At 53.9% G+C, this 16,193-nt stretch overlaps 9 protein-coding genes across 9 annotated transcripts; 4 read left to right on the top strand and 5 right to left on the bottom strand.

Annotated features, from left to right (window-relative positions):
• Window positions 1–119: 119 nt before the first annotated feature.
• Window positions 120–1,754, bottom strand: CKM354_000301900 (ribosome biosynthesis protein NOC4; the record flags this gene model as incomplete). The annotated part of the gene is made up of 1 exon (XM_044798196.1): window positions 120–1,754. One exon carries the CDS (start codon window positions 1,752–1,754, stop codon window positions 120–122), a length of 1,635 nt encoding a protein of 544 aa, XP_044654131.1.
• A 192-nt stretch (window positions 1,755–1,946) lies between these two features.
• On the top strand, window positions 1,947–2,847 carry CKM354_000301800 (F1F0 ATP synthase subunit 4; the record flags this gene model as incomplete). Its single annotated transcript, XM_044798195.1, has 4 exons — window positions 1,947–1,977; window positions 2,029–2,492; window positions 2,550–2,772; window positions 2,825–2,847. The coding sequence occupies 4 exons, from the start codon at window positions 1,947–1,949 to the stop codon at window positions 2,845–2,847; spliced, it is 741 nt and encodes a 246-aa protein (XP_044654130.1).
• A 427-nt stretch (window positions 2,848–3,274) lies between these two features.
• Window positions 3,275–4,766, top strand: CKM354_000301700 (uncharacterized protein; the record flags this gene model as incomplete). Its single annotated transcript, XM_044798194.1, has 6 exons — window positions 3,275–3,512; window positions 3,616–3,752; window positions 3,872–4,364; window positions 4,421–4,454; window positions 4,507–4,578; window positions 4,637–4,766. The coding sequence occupies 6 exons, from the start codon at window positions 3,275–3,277 to the stop codon at window positions 4,764–4,766; spliced, it is 1,104 nt and encodes a 367-aa protein (XP_044654129.1).
• A 110-nt stretch (window positions 4,767–4,876) lies between these two features.
• Window positions 4,877–5,940, bottom strand: CKM354_000301600 (uncharacterized protein; the record flags this gene model as incomplete). The annotated part of the gene is made up of 5 exons (XM_044798193.1): window positions 4,877–5,427; window positions 5,484–5,515; window positions 5,578–5,624; window positions 5,676–5,761; window positions 5,850–5,940. 5 exons carry the CDS (start codon window positions 5,938–5,940, stop codon window positions 4,877–4,879), a joined length of 807 nt encoding a protein of 268 aa, XP_044654128.1.
• A 738-nt stretch (window positions 5,941–6,678) lies between these two features.
• CKM354_000301500 (uncharacterized protein) lies at window positions 6,679–7,905 on the top strand (the record flags this gene model as incomplete). Its single annotated transcript, XM_044798192.1, has 1 exon — window positions 6,679–7,905. One exon carries the CDS (start codon window positions 6,679–6,681, stop codon window positions 7,903–7,905), a length of 1,227 nt encoding a protein of 408 aa, XP_044654127.1.
• Window positions 7,906–8,433: 528 nt separating this feature from the next.
• On the bottom strand, window positions 8,434–9,489 carry CKM354_000301400 (uncharacterized protein; the record flags this gene model as incomplete). Its single annotated transcript, XM_044798191.1, has 3 exons — window positions 8,434–8,571; window positions 8,630–9,123; window positions 9,192–9,489. The coding sequence occupies 3 exons, from the start codon at window positions 9,487–9,489 to the stop codon at window positions 8,434–8,436; spliced, it is 930 nt and encodes a 309-aa protein (XP_044654126.1).
• Window positions 9,490–10,318: 829 nt separating this feature from the next.
• Window positions 10,319–13,364, top strand: CKM354_000301300 (uncharacterized protein; the record flags this gene model as incomplete). The annotated part of the gene is made up of 2 exons (XM_044798190.1): window positions 10,319–12,581; window positions 12,637–13,364. The coding sequence occupies 2 exons, from the start codon at window positions 10,319–10,321 to the stop codon at window positions 13,362–13,364; spliced, it is 2,991 nt and encodes a 996-aa protein (XP_044654125.1).
• Window positions 13,365–13,639: 275 nt separating this feature from the next.
• Window positions 13,640–14,731, bottom strand: CKM354_000301200 (uncharacterized protein; the record flags this gene model as incomplete). The annotated part of the gene is made up of 2 exons (XM_044798189.1): window positions 13,640–14,533; window positions 14,585–14,731. The coding sequence occupies 2 exons, from the start codon at window positions 14,729–14,731 to the stop codon at window positions 13,640–13,642; spliced, it is 1,041 nt and encodes a 346-aa protein (XP_044654124.1).
• Window positions 14,732–14,807: 76 nt separating this feature from the next.
• On the bottom strand, window positions 14,808–15,134 carry CKM354_000301100 (uncharacterized protein; the record flags this gene model as incomplete). Its single annotated transcript, XM_044798188.1, has 1 exon — window positions 14,808–15,134. The coding sequence occupies one exon, from the start codon at window positions 15,132–15,134 to the stop codon at window positions 14,808–14,810; it is 327 nt and encodes a 108-aa protein (XP_044654123.1).
• Between the last annotated feature and the right edge of the window lie 1,059 nt (window positions 15,135–16,193).

The following is a 16,193-nucleotide window of genomic DNA, read 5'->3' as shown; positions in this document are numbered from 1 at the left end:
TCTTCATGCGAACATGCCGGATTGGCATCGAGGGTAGGTAGGGAGGAGCTGGAAGATAGAGGTTGCGTGTTGAGTATTGCTTTCGAGCCTACGCTAGTGTCGCATTGAGAGTACGGTTGCTATCCAGTAGCACCGATTGCACTTTGATAAAGTAACCCCAGGTCATTAAGGCCATCCTCGGAGGTTAGAATGCGTTTGGGAATATCCCACTCGACCACTGGCACCTTCTTCATCTCCTTACCAAGTTCGGCATCGACCAAGGTAGCGTAGGAGTAGTCAAGGAAATCCTCTAATTGGTAGTCCCTCTTGGTGAATTGCTCACCGATGATCTTGGCCAGCGTGGCCACATTCGGATGAAAGTGATTGCTCAGAGTCTCCAGCTCCCATAAGCTGGAGTCGATAGCAGCAGTGATCATGGGATCACGTTGCGACATATCGAATGGATCGTGCATGCCTTCTTCGGCGTACTTCGGATTGGAGGCGTAGATGGCATGTGCAGGGTGAAAGGGACGATGTAGCATGAAAGCACATGAGGGATGTTGCTTGACTTGGTTGTAGATCCAAGGAACGATCCAGACGACGGCCCCGGGCGGAGCTTGGAGGGCCAATCTCGACAACCTTTTCATGAAGCTGGCCACCATCGCAACAGGCAAGTGGGTGGAGCTCATGAACGTTTCCAGGAGACGAAAGAAGCGGCTCCGGTGTTTGCTGTGTAAGACATCCTCATCCAACAGGCTGTAAAGGTTTTTGTAGAAGTCAGGGTAGTCCAGATTCTTTACAGTCATCAGATGGAAGATTCCGCTCAGCGCGAGAAGTGAAATTGCGCCACCTTGCTGGAAGGAATCTGTGAGAAAGTCTGCCAGCAATTCGATATGATTTGTGAACCATGGCAGAAGTTGTGCGGTCGTGATATTCAAAATGGACTTGCGCTGCTCCACAGATAGTGGCGTGCGAAAAACCGCTAGCCATGCCTCTCGAGCAGTTTTCCGATGTCCATTGAGCGACAAAAGAGGGCTCTTGTCCTCAGGAGCATCTCCATACCAGTCTTCGAGCTCTTCATCGGCCTCAGGTACCCCTTCAATTTGCGAGAGTAGCTCGATTGCGTTTCCCACGGCCTTTGCACCAGCAGCTTCGCCTAGGCACTGCTTCACCGCAACAAAGGTGTAGAAGCGGACATCGTCGTACTCCTCGATATATTTCTCCACGAATTGTTGTCGGGCTCCTTCCGCGTCGTTTTCGCGCACCAGGGCTCTGACCAAGGATTGAAACGAAGCTCTTTCGTTTCGCCACGACTGGGCAGCGCTCCTGCTTCCGCCAGAGGCCTCTTCCTTCACAATCCTCATCAGCAAAGTCAGCGCTGTGCTTTCAGTGGTCGCATCAGGGCTGCCAATCCAGCTGCAAAGGTTTGACACATATTCGCGCAGAAAGACTCTGAGTCGCTGCACTGACTGTGTGGATTCCTCTGAAGCACTCTTCTCTTTTACCAGCTGCTCTCCAGCGATCAACCGGCAAAAGACTCGACAGAGAGCGACAGCAGCCAACAAACGGCTGTCCTCCTCAGCCATCAATGTTTGCAGCTCTTCGATTTTGCCATAATGCGTAGGAGATTCCAGGATCTGTTGTTCCAAGAGTAAAATTTGGGTTTCGCGAGTATCGAGTGATTTCGTGGATTTTGGCGCCTTTCGTGATTTTACGCCGTTCGTTTCACGCTTCCTCTTGCGCCCTTGATCAAGGCCATCAGACGGAGCAGCCATGGTGTAGTGTGGCAGCTGTGCACTGTTGCGACAGAATTCTGAACAGGCTCGAAAAGTAAAGTATCGATCGTTGCTGCCGGAAGATGTCGGCCCGACGTTGAGCTTTGGCGGAGGAAGAAGACCTCGCTTCACGACTGTGAGAGACAGCGACATCATCCAACACCACCCACTCCGCTCCCATACCACGACAACATGGCGTCGCGCTTGGCTAAGGGCACTCTGGGTAATTCGCGTCTACCGTCCGCTGCCATTGGCGATCACTGACACCTTCTAGGCGCCATTCGAGCCCGTCCCACCCTCCCTGTCCGCACCGCATTCCCGGCCGTCACCACCACCTTTTCGACGTCGTCCGCGCGCTTCGAGGCTGCCCCCCCGGCCAAAGACCCAAAGAGCACCGCGAGCGCCATTGTCGATTCTCTCCCGGGCAACAGCCTTGCCTCAAAGACTGCCATTCTCTCTGCCGGAGCTGCGCTCTCGGTGGCTGCCATTAGCAATGAGCTCTATGTCGTGAACGAGGAATCCATCGTCGCGCTCTCTCTGCTCACGATCTACTGGGCTGTGTACACCTACGCTGGGCCCATGTATGGCGAATGGGCACAGGGCCAGCATGACAAGATCAAGGGCATCTTGAACGCTGCTCGTGCTGACCACACGAATGCTGTGAAAGCACGCATCAGCAACGTGCAGGATCTCAGCAGTGTTATTGAGGTCACCAAGGACCTCTTCGCTGTTTCCAAGGTAAGTGGTCTTGCATAGGTCCTGCAGACGGAAGCACGCTGCTAACCAGAGCTACAGGAAACTGCGCAGTTGGAGGCTCAGGCCTACGAGCTCGAGCAGAAGACTGCTCTCGCAGCGGAGGCGAAGACCGTCCTTGACTCTTGGGTCCGCTACGAAGGCCAGGTTAAGGCCAGACAACAGAAGGAATTGGCAGACTCTGTGATTGCCAAGATTGAAAAGTCTCTCTCGGATCCAAAAGTGCTCGACCAGATTCTGAAGCAGAGCGTGTCCGATGTTGAGCGTACGTTTTAATTGTCTTGCACCTGTCGCGCAAGTACTGACAGTTTTCCCAGGCATCCTCTCGCAAAAGCAATAGACGTCAGCAATGACAGAGCAGTTGCGCCCAGTCCAGCGTGCAAGTCCGAATGGGCTTCCTGATGCACGAACATGTAAATATCTAGATGCGAAATGCAGATGTTCCCTTTGTTGCATTGAGACTGCTACAGCTTGCACCCACATGTCTGGACATCAGCCCAGAAACTAGCATGAACTGGAAGGGTGAGTAGCGCGGGTGCACTTTGAGATGACATGCAAGTGTCAACCACTAGATCCTTGACATTCACGATTGTTACATGCGTGAAAGCATTCGTCAGGACGTGCCAAGACATCCCCAATCGACCGCCGCTTATCTTGTCCGACGCTAGCGATGACCTATATCTATCATGAAATTTGTAACACAACTTGTTCACTAGTTCAGGTCGTCAAGCTAAAGAATTCCAAACCCTCGATCAGACCAATCGCCAATGGCGGTGACCTCAGATCCAGCCAATGCGACGCAGGACGAAGCTCGTCGAGCAGCTCAAGCCTACCTGAACCAACGACTGGCGGATTCGAAAAAGACGGCCTCTACTGAGCCCTTCAAATTTCCCGTAATTGATATCGCAAAGTCGTTCTCTTCCGACATCAAAGACCGCAAAGCCGTAGCTTTGGAGATCCGAAATGCGTGCATGAATAGTGGATTTTTCCACATCACAGGGCATGGTAAGCACTGACCAGAAGGCATTTCCTTTGCAATATATCTCCCCGCGAAAGCAACCTGCAAAGCTACCTTGAGATGCGGAAGCCCCCTGACGGAACATTCCAGGCATTTCCGAGGAGACGCGAAGCACCATCCTTGAAGCAGCCAAGCGATTCTATGCATTGCCACTCAAAAAGAAAGAAACTCTCCATGTCAAGCACTCGCCCTACTTCAGGGGATATGAGCCCTCGGATTATACATATGTGAGCAAGCGTCTAAGTCCAAGAATCTTGAGTGGGGTTCGCGATGGTCAGCTTGATATAGGCTTCCATCAAGCCTCAGAGCTTTGTCCCAATCACTGATTATTCGTCAATCGCTCCAGGTCAACCCAGACGATTGGAATGCAGCTGATGCACCGCAAGAGACAAAAGAAGCTTTCAACTGGGGTTACGAAGCTGGACTGGATCCCACGGGCGGAGATGGCAAGTATCGAGAACTTGATGGCAAAGCTGTCAACGGAAATGTTTGGCCATCTGAGGAAGACTTACCAGACTTCTATGCACAAGTGAAGGAATACTATGGTGCAGTTCTCCAGTTGGCGAGACACCTATTCCGCTTGTTCGCCCTTGCACTTGAGCTTGAGGAGAACTACTTCGACGAGATGTGCACGCATCCTGGTGGCATTGCAAGAGTACTGCATTATCCACCATCTAAGGTTGCGGAGACCCAGGAAGACAAAGAGATTGGTCTGGGTGCCCACAGCGACTACGAGTGCTTTACGATACTTCTGACGTCTACTGCGAAAGGACTTGAAATTCTGAGTCCAGATAATCAGTGGATTTCAGCTCCTGCTGCAGAAGGCAGCTTTATTATAAGTGAGTCTCGATCAGGCATGTTGTATCGTAATAATCCGGGATGCTAATGTGCTCAGATGTCGCCGATTTTCTTATGCGATGGAGTAATGGGTTTGTAGTACATTGGTATACTTCGGCGCTCGAAATACTGACGCTGTAGCAGACTCTTCCGCTCTACGGTGCACCGCGTGGTTCCTATTCCAGAGACCCGCTGGAGTTGTCCATTTTTCTTCTCGTGAGTAGCCATGGCTCCGGGATCTCACGCCAAGCACCGAGTACTGATGAACAGCCAGTATCAACTACGAGCAGCTGGTCGAGACTTTGCCAAGTTGCATCACGCCTGACAACCCGTCTCAATACAAGCCTATCCGTGCTGGCGAATACGTGCTTGAGAGACTCAGAGCTACAGCGCGGGACGGATGAGCCGCCACCTCAATGTCCAGGTACCTGGCAGCTTTTGATGCATCCTGAGGCGAAAAGATTCTCAAGTGTGGAGGGGATGTGCTAGCAAGGTGCGGTGATTTTCCCTTCCTTCATGACGTCGGCAATCGCGTGTCTTCCAATTGAGCAGCTCGAACCTGATCAACCATTTGAGTCTGATGGTCGTCGTTAGCTGTAGCACTTCGCACTGGTGTCTTCCGTGAATCCTGAGCTCTTTTACCATGACCCTGAGGATTCGGCAGGCTCTCCAACACGCTCCCAGGATTATTGAACTCTTTTCGCGCGATTTCTAGCACTGCACGAAGCGTAAAGTGGGCATCGTTGCCAGCATTATGCAGATTATCTGCTGGAATACCGAGTGCAGTCAAGAGCTTACCCAGACCTGGAGACAACTTCTTCGGCGTTGCGATCCTCTGGGTGTCCAATTGCAGGACAACGTTCGGTATTGCAAGCGCGTCGATGCCCAGTCTTCGCAGATACGCAAGGTCGTTCTGTAAAGCATGGCCTACCAACACCACCTCGCGGGTGCCTTCGGCATCTTCGAGCATCGCACGCAGTACTTCGCGAGCCTCTTCTATACTGACCCAAGCAGTCTTGCCGTGCTGAAAATTCTTAGGGTTGCCTTTTGAGTAGCGCCGATTACCTAGAGATGAGCGATGAGCAAACCTTGAGCTGGCGACGAAACATTATAGAACGTACGCAAGTGGCCATGTTCCTTGATGCGATAGTGTCTGTTGGCCCCTTGTTAGCTTGATCTCGGATGCGAAGCCTGAGGCAGATGCGTCGTGCATACGAGGACGCAATTAGCGGATACGATTGACCGTAGGATTGTGGCTGTAGCTGTCTACTGCATGAGTATAGCTGTCAAAGAAGGGACGATGGTGCGCATACTGCGCGAACACTAGTCGTGTCGATGGTGGATATGCCCACTTCTGTGACCTTGCTCTGGTCCATCTCGAAAGCTTCACAGTCGATGGCTACCAACATCAGTCAGCGTAGGTCTGATGACCCAAGCCTTAGACAAATCTACGCTGTTCGGAGATGCCTTGCAGCCACTGCACTTACCCACGAGCATCGCCCGCGGGGTGTTGGCGAGCAATGCGTTCTGCTGAGCAGCGAACCCAAGCAGGACGTGAAGCCGCTCTAGCGTACACATTGGGACTTGGCGCATGTTCCTGGCTAGGCTAAGGCGGATGAGATGAAGTATGTAGGGTGATATGTGCTGCGTCGCGAAGGAAGACGACAGCGGCACGGCTTCTCGCAGCGGAGTATGGCACACGACGGCGCGGAGGGTGTTGATGGCTCTTCGAAGCGAGGCTGCACAGTGCTGTATCGCGCGGAGATCACCCGTGTCGGCATCTCCGCGCGTTGACGGCGGCGAGGGTGGAAGAATGGAGCCAATCGCGTCGGAGCGTGTCTTCTGGTGCTGAGACCGAGCTAGCCGCACCCGTATGTTGCTGCTGCTGTGCTCTTCGTGCTACTTGGCAACGACAGTCTGTCCTCAACTCTACGACAGCAGCTCGCCCACATTTTTCCACTCACTCTGATCCGCCTGCACTGCACTGCCTCGCCCAACGACTGCGCACTCCGCTGCACTGCTGCCATCGCCTCCTCCACGCGACCTGGACGGGCAGTTCACCCGTGTTGACCTCCGCTCCACCTCCACTGCACCTCCTTGCTTGCGGGACCACCACCCTCGCCATTTGTAGCCAGACGAGAGATCGCTCCTACTCTCGCTCACTTATTCGGCCGCAATCGACAGCAGCTCGTGGATACAATATACGGTCAACGCGACTTCGGGCCACGCCTTCGCTTCTTCCTACTCCGCGCTTGTGCCACCGAGTCCCCACGCCGCTGATCAGGGCGCTTTCCGGTCTCGCCAGGCGCCGTCACCATGGATACCGCAGTGAAGTACGTGGTGGTGCTGGCCGCAGGCGCAGGCTTGGTGTACTACTACACCTCGACCGACAAGAAGGCGCAGAAGCCGAACGTGGTGCAGGAGGTCAAGAGAGAGACGAAGAAGGCGGCTCGCAAAGTGCAGGGCTACGCCGATAAAGCCGCAAAGGCGGTTCCGAATGTCAGTGCTACGGGCCTCTCTGACGTCCAAGGAGACACCACTCAGTCCGCATCGAAGAAACGGAAGGCCACTCCACAGCCTGTCCAGCAGAGCCACGTGTCGCCTGTCGTGGAGCGGGACGATGATCAAGGCTTTGACCAGTCCACACGGCAGTTCGCCGAGCAAATGAGACAAGCCAGGCAAGGTGTCGACGTCAAGAAGACGGATCGAGGCGAGACTCGTGTGAAGACTATCAAGCCGAAGAACGGACAGATCGCATCTCCTGTTCTGCCTTCTGAATCTTCGCAGGCGGAAGATGATCAGCTGTCACCAGTCGAATCGTCCCCGGCTCTCAAATCCACAGGCATTGATGACATGCTTGAGAAGGAAGCCCCTGGCCCAAACTCCCTGCGCATCACTGCACCAACTGCGCCCGCGAGGGAAAAATCCAGCAAAGTCAAGAAAGAGGAGGTTGTCGAGACTAAGAAACAACGACAGAATCGCAAGAAGCGAGAAGAGAAGCAAGCGGCAATGGCCGAGGAACGACGTCAACAGAAGGCACTCGAAGAGCAGCAACGCCGAACCGCTCGCATTGCTAGGAATGAGCCAGCAAAGAATGGAACTTCCATTCCGCCAGCACCTGTGAACAACCCATGGAGTGAGCAAAACGCTCAGGCTGAGGCACAAGTTGTCTCGTCGAGCAACCAAAACCAACTTCTCGATACCTTTGATGTGGATTCGAACAGCAGCTCCAACGCTGGCGAGGCCAACAGCACTGCCGCCACCTCTACCACCGATCAAACACCAGCCAGTTTCGGCGCCGAAGATGCTGACTACAAGAAGATCATGGAGGAGAGCAACCTCGAGGACGGCTGGACTGACGTCAAGACCTCGAAAAAGGCTAGGAAGCAGACCACCAACGGTGATGTCACGCCTGTTCCCAGCGCTGCAAATGGGAGCAGCAACAAGAAGCAGGTCACGACAAGTGGCCTGTCAAGCAAGTTCAGTGCCTTGCAAGACGAGCTGGAGGAGCGAGCAGATACCGACTCGCAGTGGACGGCCTAGTGCACCTGGCACCATGTTCGACATGGTTTATTTTGGAAGTTTCACTTTGTTTCCAACGCATCTCCAGCGGCGTATGAGCATTATTGTTTTCTTTGAGTGATTTGGCATTTAGAGCGCGGCCGGCTTTCGGAGCACCCGGATCTGTTGTAAACTGTAAACTGCCAAGAGTTGCAAACGAGTCTCGAGATGGAATTTCAACCTCGAGAATCAAAAAGGTTGAACGAGTACGGATGCTCGTGCGGGCGAGGAAATCTGTAGCAACGCGTAGACGTAGTAGTGCAAGCAAAATTGTCCCTCTGGATTTGGCAAATTGATGGAGCACGCTGTCGCGCAACTCGTATTGGAGCATAGTGCATTGCAACACGTTTCGATTCATCTACTGCTGCTGTGCTTCCCACGCGAGATCCATGGCCTTGCTTTTTCTCGCTACCCAAATTCAACGCCACCAATGCTGTCCCGTGTGAATATGGCACGCCCGGAACCTTTCATCTTTCGCGCATCCTGCGCTCTTTTCCCGCAGCAATATACCTAGTACACCTTCTTCTTCTCGTCGAAGCTGACCTGCCCAGGACCCATGTTGACCAAGAGCAGCAATCCACCCACGATGGACAGAATTTGGAAGAAATCGTATTTGGCAAAGTCCTTGTGCGGGTGGTGTGGGTGAAGCTGAGGAAATGCGGTTAGCTTCTATGCACCAATGGCCCGCAGTCCAATGTGTACTTACAGTCCAAAAGTTGTTGACCAGGATGTTGAAGACGCTCAGGATCATGACGAGCACAATGGCGCTCCACTTGGCCTTGAATCCCACCACGACCATGACGCAGGCCACGAGGCCAATGACAATCACGACAACGCGTCCAAAGCTCCACTCGCCGGCGAAGACAAAGCCAATGAACAAGAAGATGAGCAACACTCGGCCAGCAAGCTGGAAATACATCTTCCTGTCCTTCTCGTCGAGCGTAGGCAAGCCCGCTGGGGCAAATCGCTTTCTAACCCAGCTGTCGGAAAGGACCATGATGAGACCACCCATGACAGAGAGATTGCGGAGGAAGAAGTTGAGGTCAAAAATCAGGCCGTATCCGAGTGCCTGTGTGATCACAACACCAATGAGTCCGCCTACTGCGTATTCCGAGTACTTGCGGGCGATGATCAGGATTGACGATGCGGTCATAGCGACTACGTTAACGAGCAGGAACAAGTGGTTGATACCAGTGGGCACTGCAACTCGTCAGCATAGCCCTCGTCCGGCGCGTCCAAACGAGCTCCATCTCGCGTGACGCACTTACTGTAGCGATATGTGTGCAAGTATTCCAATTGATCGCTCCACTGTGTCATGATTCTCAAGGCATCTTCCAAGAAGGTGACGACGATCAGAAATCTCCCAATGGCCGGCAAGTACGGCTTGATCGGGTCCGAGTATGTGTCTAGGAGGTCCTCGATCTTGCTCGTTTGCTCGCGGATAGCATCAAGCGGCGAGGGGTCGTTCGTGGCCGAGGACGAGGAGGGCCCGCCGCCAAAGTTGTTGTTCATCATGCCGCTGTTGTTGCCGAGATGGTAGCCGGCAGTGCCTCTGATCTGAGCCATTGCACAGGTCGAGAGCAGTCTGCGAGGTTCGAATGGGTCGTGGAATGGGGGTTGGCGGATGTGGAATAGGTGTCCTTGTCTCCTCGCGGTGAGCTTCTCTCTGGCTCACACGCACTGTAATTTGGTCAACGTCCGGCTGTTCAACGAGCACGCAGGAGCAGTGAGTCGTCTCCTCGCCGGCGGGTCGGGGTGGTCGGGAGAAGGGCAGTGGAATGGATTGGCGTGGCTGCGATGGCTGACCTGCTCCTCCGACTGCTTTTAAGGTGGGGCCCGGAGAATTAATATAGAAGCGGCCACCTTTCATCACAACGCCCGGACTGCAGATCTCTGGCGCAACGAGCTCCGCCCTCAATGACGCTCCTTTGTCTCAAGGCCTGGGAGCTGAAATTACAGCAACGTTGCGAGATGCCAATATACCAGATCGCTGCAGCACACGGGAGGCTGCTGGAGCCTGGGGCATACCCTCCCCGACCTCTCCACATCGTTGTAGCTCGGGCTGTGGAACGACTACTCCAATGACTATAGACATGCATCGTTGCGGTATGCGCCAGCGCGCGGACTGGAAGCAGCCAAAAGGCACGCAAGGTAGATCAGATCGTTCCCGTGCGATCCTGTCCGTCTGCCGCTTTCCTGTAGTCCTCCCGAGGCCATACCATACCAGTGCTGTGCAACTGTGCGATCCAGCTTGGCCTGATCTCCGCTAACTTAGTCGCTTGTGAGCTGTGCCAAGCCTTGCTACCGCGAACGCGACTCGCCGCGTTTGCAGCTCGAGCTTTGCTGCTTTCTTGCACCTGCCGACGCGACACCACCACAAGCTTCTCCACGCACGATGCCGCCTTCCACGCGCAGCAGGGCTCAGGCTGGGCCCGTGAAGAAGGCACCAGCTCGCAAAGCCCGCACGACACGTTCGAATAAGCCAGCATCGGACAGCTGGGAGTTGCTTGCGCCTACTGAGAGCAACATGGATTCCGAGCACGACAACGTTGCGACCGCCATTGAACCCCGGCAGCTGCAGCCTATAGCGGCTGCGATGCCTCGCTCCGAGTCGCCGCTCGACCTGGGCCTCCGCGACGCCTCGGACAGCCTGCGCGAGATGGCGGAACGTGTCGGCAAAGAGGTCGAGACATTTGCCGAGCGGCTGGACGAATTTCTGGACTCGTTGCCAAAGTCCGACACGTACGAGGCTGTGCTTGGGCTGGTCGATGAATACCAGAGCATTGCCAAAGATGCTACTTACAAGCTGGATGCTGAACATCGAAGAGACAGAGCCCATGTTCTGCGGCAGGAATGGTCAGAAAACGCTCAAGTCACGTCGGCTGCCCCTACGAACGCACTGACAGCGCCGGCGTATCTTTCATCGGCAGAGAGCATCGGCGCAGCCAGGAAAGAAAAGGTGGTGCAGCAGCGAAAATGGCAGCAGGAAGCGGACATCTGGGATCTTTTCAGACTCATGTTGGAGCTCCACCACAACCCGGACAAACGTGCCCAGAAGCGAGAGCGAGAATCACGGCTAGCATACTTGGGCAATGTTCACCGCTATACCTCCGAGGCAGAGCTGTGGGACCGCTTCCTCTTGACAGATGATGTTGCGAGAGAAAGAAACCTGGTGAGACGCTGGCTGGAGCAGACTGTGGAACACCAGGCGAGCGACGTAAACGGCATCGTGGAGGAGCTCGAAACCAAAGCCGGCCGGGGCAAAGGGTTGTGGAGCCATGGCTGGATGCACACAAGAGAAACAATCAAACACGAGAAGCGATTGAGAGCGTGGCCTGAGCCTGATACCCTTCCACTGCCCACACTGCGCCGTAAGGACAACAATGAGGCATTAGTGACCAGCCTGGACCCGGACGCGGCCTCTAGGCAGAATCGTGTGCTCGAACAACCAGATGCATTCGCTGAGCGGGCCCTGTGGATCACATGCTGGGAGATGCTGCGAAGAGGCAGAAGCTGGCAGGAAGTCAGCGAATGGTGCGAGCAACATCATGAGCCCTGGAGAGCATCCGTAATCGGCAAGTCGTCCGATCCTACGGATGTTACCTCCAACGCTGTGTGGAGGAGGATGTGCTATCTCGCGTCGCAATTCGACAGCTGCAGTGATTTCGAGGCTGCCGTATATGGGCTGCTTGGAGGCAGTGTTCACGCAATGCGCAAAGTTTGCCGTACGCTGGACGATCACCTGTATGCGAATTACTCTTCCTACTTGGTACGGCAGTTCGACCGCTATCTGGTCACCAATTATCCTGACAGGACACCTTTTGCCCGACAAGGAGCCATCGAGGAGGAACTGCAGGACCCTGATCAAATCATCTACGATTTGCTTCACCGGCTGCGCAAGGAGCCTGGGGTAGCAGACGAAGCAGTACTGCCTATGAAGATCATTGAGAGTTACCTGATCGCAAATGATGTTGGCAGTCTGGTGCATACACTGGGCTTCGCAATCGCATACGCTGATAAGCAGCTGCACTCGAGCGAGCAGATGATCGTGCACCTTGAGCCTTTCTGGGAGGACAAGAGCTCCAATCAACCAGAAATGGAGGTCGCCCTTGATCCCCAGACTCTCCGAATTGCATCGCACATGGGCATTCTGCTTGATACTTTGTCCCCGCAGCAGCTGGACTGGGAAGCGCTCTCGGCGAAAGAGAACACGATCGTTGCCTACATTCAGACTCTGCGTTCCGCGGGAAAGCGCGATCTGATTCCAGTGTACGCTTCACGGCTCTCGAAAGGCGCATACGTGGCTACTATGAGCCGTGTCTTGCAAGACATCGCCGAGGAAAAGGAACAACGAGGGACACTAAACCTTCTGGAGCAATACGGATTGGACGTCATATTCATTCTCAACGAACAGCTTGGTTACATGCTGGACCAACACTTGGCGAATGACCTTGGCAAGAGAGAGAAGCCTCTGAAGATGCTCGAAGCATCGAAGGAGCCGCATCACCCTAACCAACGCATCATCAATGGCTTCGTGCCCGAATACCATACCGAGGATGACCGCGCGATCGCGGCAAGCTTGAGATGGTTCAACATTATTGATGGGCACTGGGATAAAACGTTCGGCAATCTTTCGCTGGCGTTGCGGAAAGCCTTGAGTAAGTTGTCATCGTACCGAATGATCTACCTGAGACTAATGCATTGTTGTGACAGTTGCTGGTCGCTTGGGATGCGCACTTCTCATCGTCGCTGAGTTCCCGTACGAGAACCTTGCGATCCGAAAGTCGTATCAAGTCATCGGAAAATCCATCAACCCTATGGATCTGGAACATACGCCGCCAGCAGACGAAGCAACCACCTGGGATCTGCTGATTCGTCAAAGTAGGACTTACTACGAGCTGGAGCTACTCATGAATGCCATACAAGCTCTAGCAAGTTGGGGAGCAGAAGAAGAAGCATACACGCAGAAAAAGCCCAAATTATCGGGTGCAAGCCCTACTCTGAAAGCTAGCAAGGAGGCCGTGGACGAAGCAATGCTGCCTATCCTTCAGGGCAATCTGCTGCTCAACCCCATTGACGAGGCAGAAGAAGCAGATCTGGCACTCATCCGAAAGTGGTACATCCCAGAGTTGATCCTAGCGTACAATGCTGTGCATCACGCTGCCGGCTACATGATATCGCGAGACAATTTGATCAAGAGCATGGACTTGAGCGTGACCGTGGCCGACGATCGGTACCACCTCGCTGAAGCATTTGTCGCTGCGGGTCGTATGCGTGAGCTTGTTGAGAGTTTTGCGTGCACAAGCCGTAGCATGCTGGTTCTCAAGGCGGAAGGAAAGAAGTGGAACAACAGAAAAGGGCGAGAGGGCAAGGATTTGGGGATTTGGGAAGCACAGAGCACCGCTAGCATATCTCCTGAGCGTGATCTAGCACTGTCGTAGTTCCTACGGACGCCCATGAGATGGAGGGAGACCAGAAGCTCAGAAGACACTGTGCGATCAAAACTCGACGTGAACACATACATCGCCTGCAGATTCGGCACCATGATTTGACAACATGTTCCACCCACAGTCTACTTATCCCGGGCCCGCTGGAAACCAGATTTGGCAGAAGGTCGGAATCGTTTGTCTTCAAATCTTGATCTCGTACGCTGGCTGCACGATATTTTTGCCTCCTTACCCGGTCTCGAAGCACCTGAGCTAGTCAGCAGCGCATATCACATCTGCAACCAAGCCAGTCTCCCTCTTCTACGTTCCAGCGAGCCTCCCGGGCCCTTGGCACTCGGCGGTGGCATATTGAATAGGTCTCTGACGCGCCACCCTCCTCTACCTTTCCATCGATCGTACGGTTTAGCGGCATCTGTGGAGCGGTAGGCCTGATCTTGAGACGGATATGTCCGATTTGGAATTGTCTGCTGCGCTGGAGGCTGAGGTGCCGTTTGGCTTGAGCCCAGCAGCCCCGATGCGTAACCGCTATCCTGCGCAGGTTTTACAACGGATGCTGTGGTGACTGGCTGTTGTGCGGGACGCTGAGATGATGTCCGCTGCGAGGACGATGCAACAGTGGATCTGTTGCTATCTGTGTTCCAGCTCCCAGATGCAATCGTCGCAGACCTGAGAGGAACCTGCAATGACTCATTGGCCGTGCTCAGGTCTTCGATCAGAGTAGGCCAGCTTTGCTGTTGGGCATTCTTAGCATCTGGCCGAGCACGTGGCGAAGGTGCCATGCATTCCTGGATCCAGGCGCGGCCAGCCGTACTGGCCCCTGCGCGGCCGAGAGCCTCCGTGGGGAAGCCACTCTTCCCTCGAACGTAACTCTTGAGTCGTTTGGCCGAATGGAAAGGAAGCTGGGCGGTCAACAATTGGAACGCAATCACCCCAGTGGCCCAGATATCGACCGAAGGCGTATAGGAGTAAGCTCTTTCGCCAACAGAATCATCATCCTCCTCGTCATCCTCCTCGTCTACGAGCGCCAGCATCTCAGGTGCCATGTAACCTTGAGTGCCGCATTGTGTGCGCAGCGAGGTCAGGTCTCGAATTATCCTCTTACTGAGACCGAAGTCCGTGATCTTGACTTGCCATCGGGGCCCTGTGCGAACAACAAGCAGATTCTGGTCAATTGTCAGTTGTTACGATAACTATATTGATCTCGCCGGACTTGCCGCCGGCTTGAGGTCTCGATGTGCATAGCCGAATTCATGCATGCAAGCTAAGCCGCCCAATACTTGCGAAACAATCATTTGCACCTCTTTCTCTGGCATGGGCGATCCGACGTGTTGCTGCAGGTCACCGTGATTTACGAACTGCATAGCAATACAAATCGTATCTTCAAACTCATACCACCCGAACGACTGGACGAAATATTGGCGATACTATGGAGTCAAGTCAACCCAAGTGGTATGTTTCCTGGAGACAACATTTTCGAAGCTGTGGCTGTGAAAACCGCGCAATGGCTTCTAGCTCTTTGCTGTAGTCGATCTTGGACACCATCATCGAGTTCGGCTTCTGGATGGCTTTAACCGCTCTGAGCGCTCCGCGACTGTGCCCTTGGACGCATTCTTCTCGATAGACTTCTCCGAATCCGCCCCTGCCCACTGGCCTTATGTCTCGCTTCCATACTACGCTACCATGCGTAGTATATATGATGTCAGACTCCTGTTTCCGTTGTGCTTCCAGTCGTCGGAGGGACACAGAACTTCCAGTGCGTGCCATGGTGTCGCCGTTAAAGTGTCAATCGTACTTCGGAGCGTCTGGAGCGCAGAGACGCGAGCTCGCCAGAATGTGATGGAGACTCAAAGATGGGATGGCCATCAGGCAAACAACACAACGTTGGAAGCCTCGCAAAAGAACAAGATGATATTCAACGAATAGGAGACCTGCCGTTATGTTCTTGCATAGAAAGCTATTCACGTATCGAGCCACTTTGTCAACACAGCCACAAGGTTGCCGCCTCAGCCTCCAGAAGGGAATACGTCCTCCTCAGAACAGCTATAGCGGTGAACTGTTGCTTCCACGTTTCAAGTTGCGAAAAGTTACCTGTAGAGGCCGGGGCAGTGCACTTCTTTCGCTAGAGTCACCTCCAGATCCCTATTTGACACGCGAGATATTGGCGAAGAGGCCGCCATGGTCACACGAAAGACTCTGCATTAGCGCGCGAAGGTGGCGCTGGAAGTAAGATGGGGCCAGCAGACCAGCCTGAGAAGCTGAGGAGGCTGTTCGGATTTGCGAGCAGTGCAGATGAGGCTGCGGCGTGAATGCACGCGGCTGGCGACATTATATCTATCTACACGCCATGATCCTACCGACGTCTCGACACGATTGACATGATTGTTCTGCATCCCCATTTCAGCATTGTCTCCCTCTTCCTTGCACAGAAGATCTGAGCCATGGGTTTCAAGAGCGTTGCTTGCACGGCTATTGTGCTCGTTCGTATACGTTCCGCGCCATATGCTGTCTGATAGCTGACATACATGGATAGATGTCTTTCGCAACGGTGTTATTAGTCTGCCTGTCTGTTCTCGTGGGCCTGGGAGAATGGAGCGGTGCACTCCCGTACTCATTATTCACCCATGGTACCGTCATTCTTCTCAGTCTGCCAAACCTCCTTGGTTTTGGACATCAACTACGCTATCTCCTCATAGGGGCCAAGACATTCTTTCTTGTCATCGCCGCTCCGTATCTGTCGGCCGAAACTGCGGATCGTTGCATGTTTGTAAGTGAACGTCTTGAAGGCGGCAGCACATGAATCCAGCTGATGGCTATCCGCAGATC

This window comes from Cercospora kikuchii (assembly GCF_019650295.1).
Source record: "Cercospora kikuchii DNA, contig_00002, whole genome shotgun sequence".
NCBI lineage: Eukaryota > Fungi > Ascomycota > Dothideomycetes > Mycosphaerellales > Mycosphaerellaceae > Cercospora > Cercospora kikuchii.
This window is presented reverse-complemented; position numbering and strand designations above follow the sequence as displayed.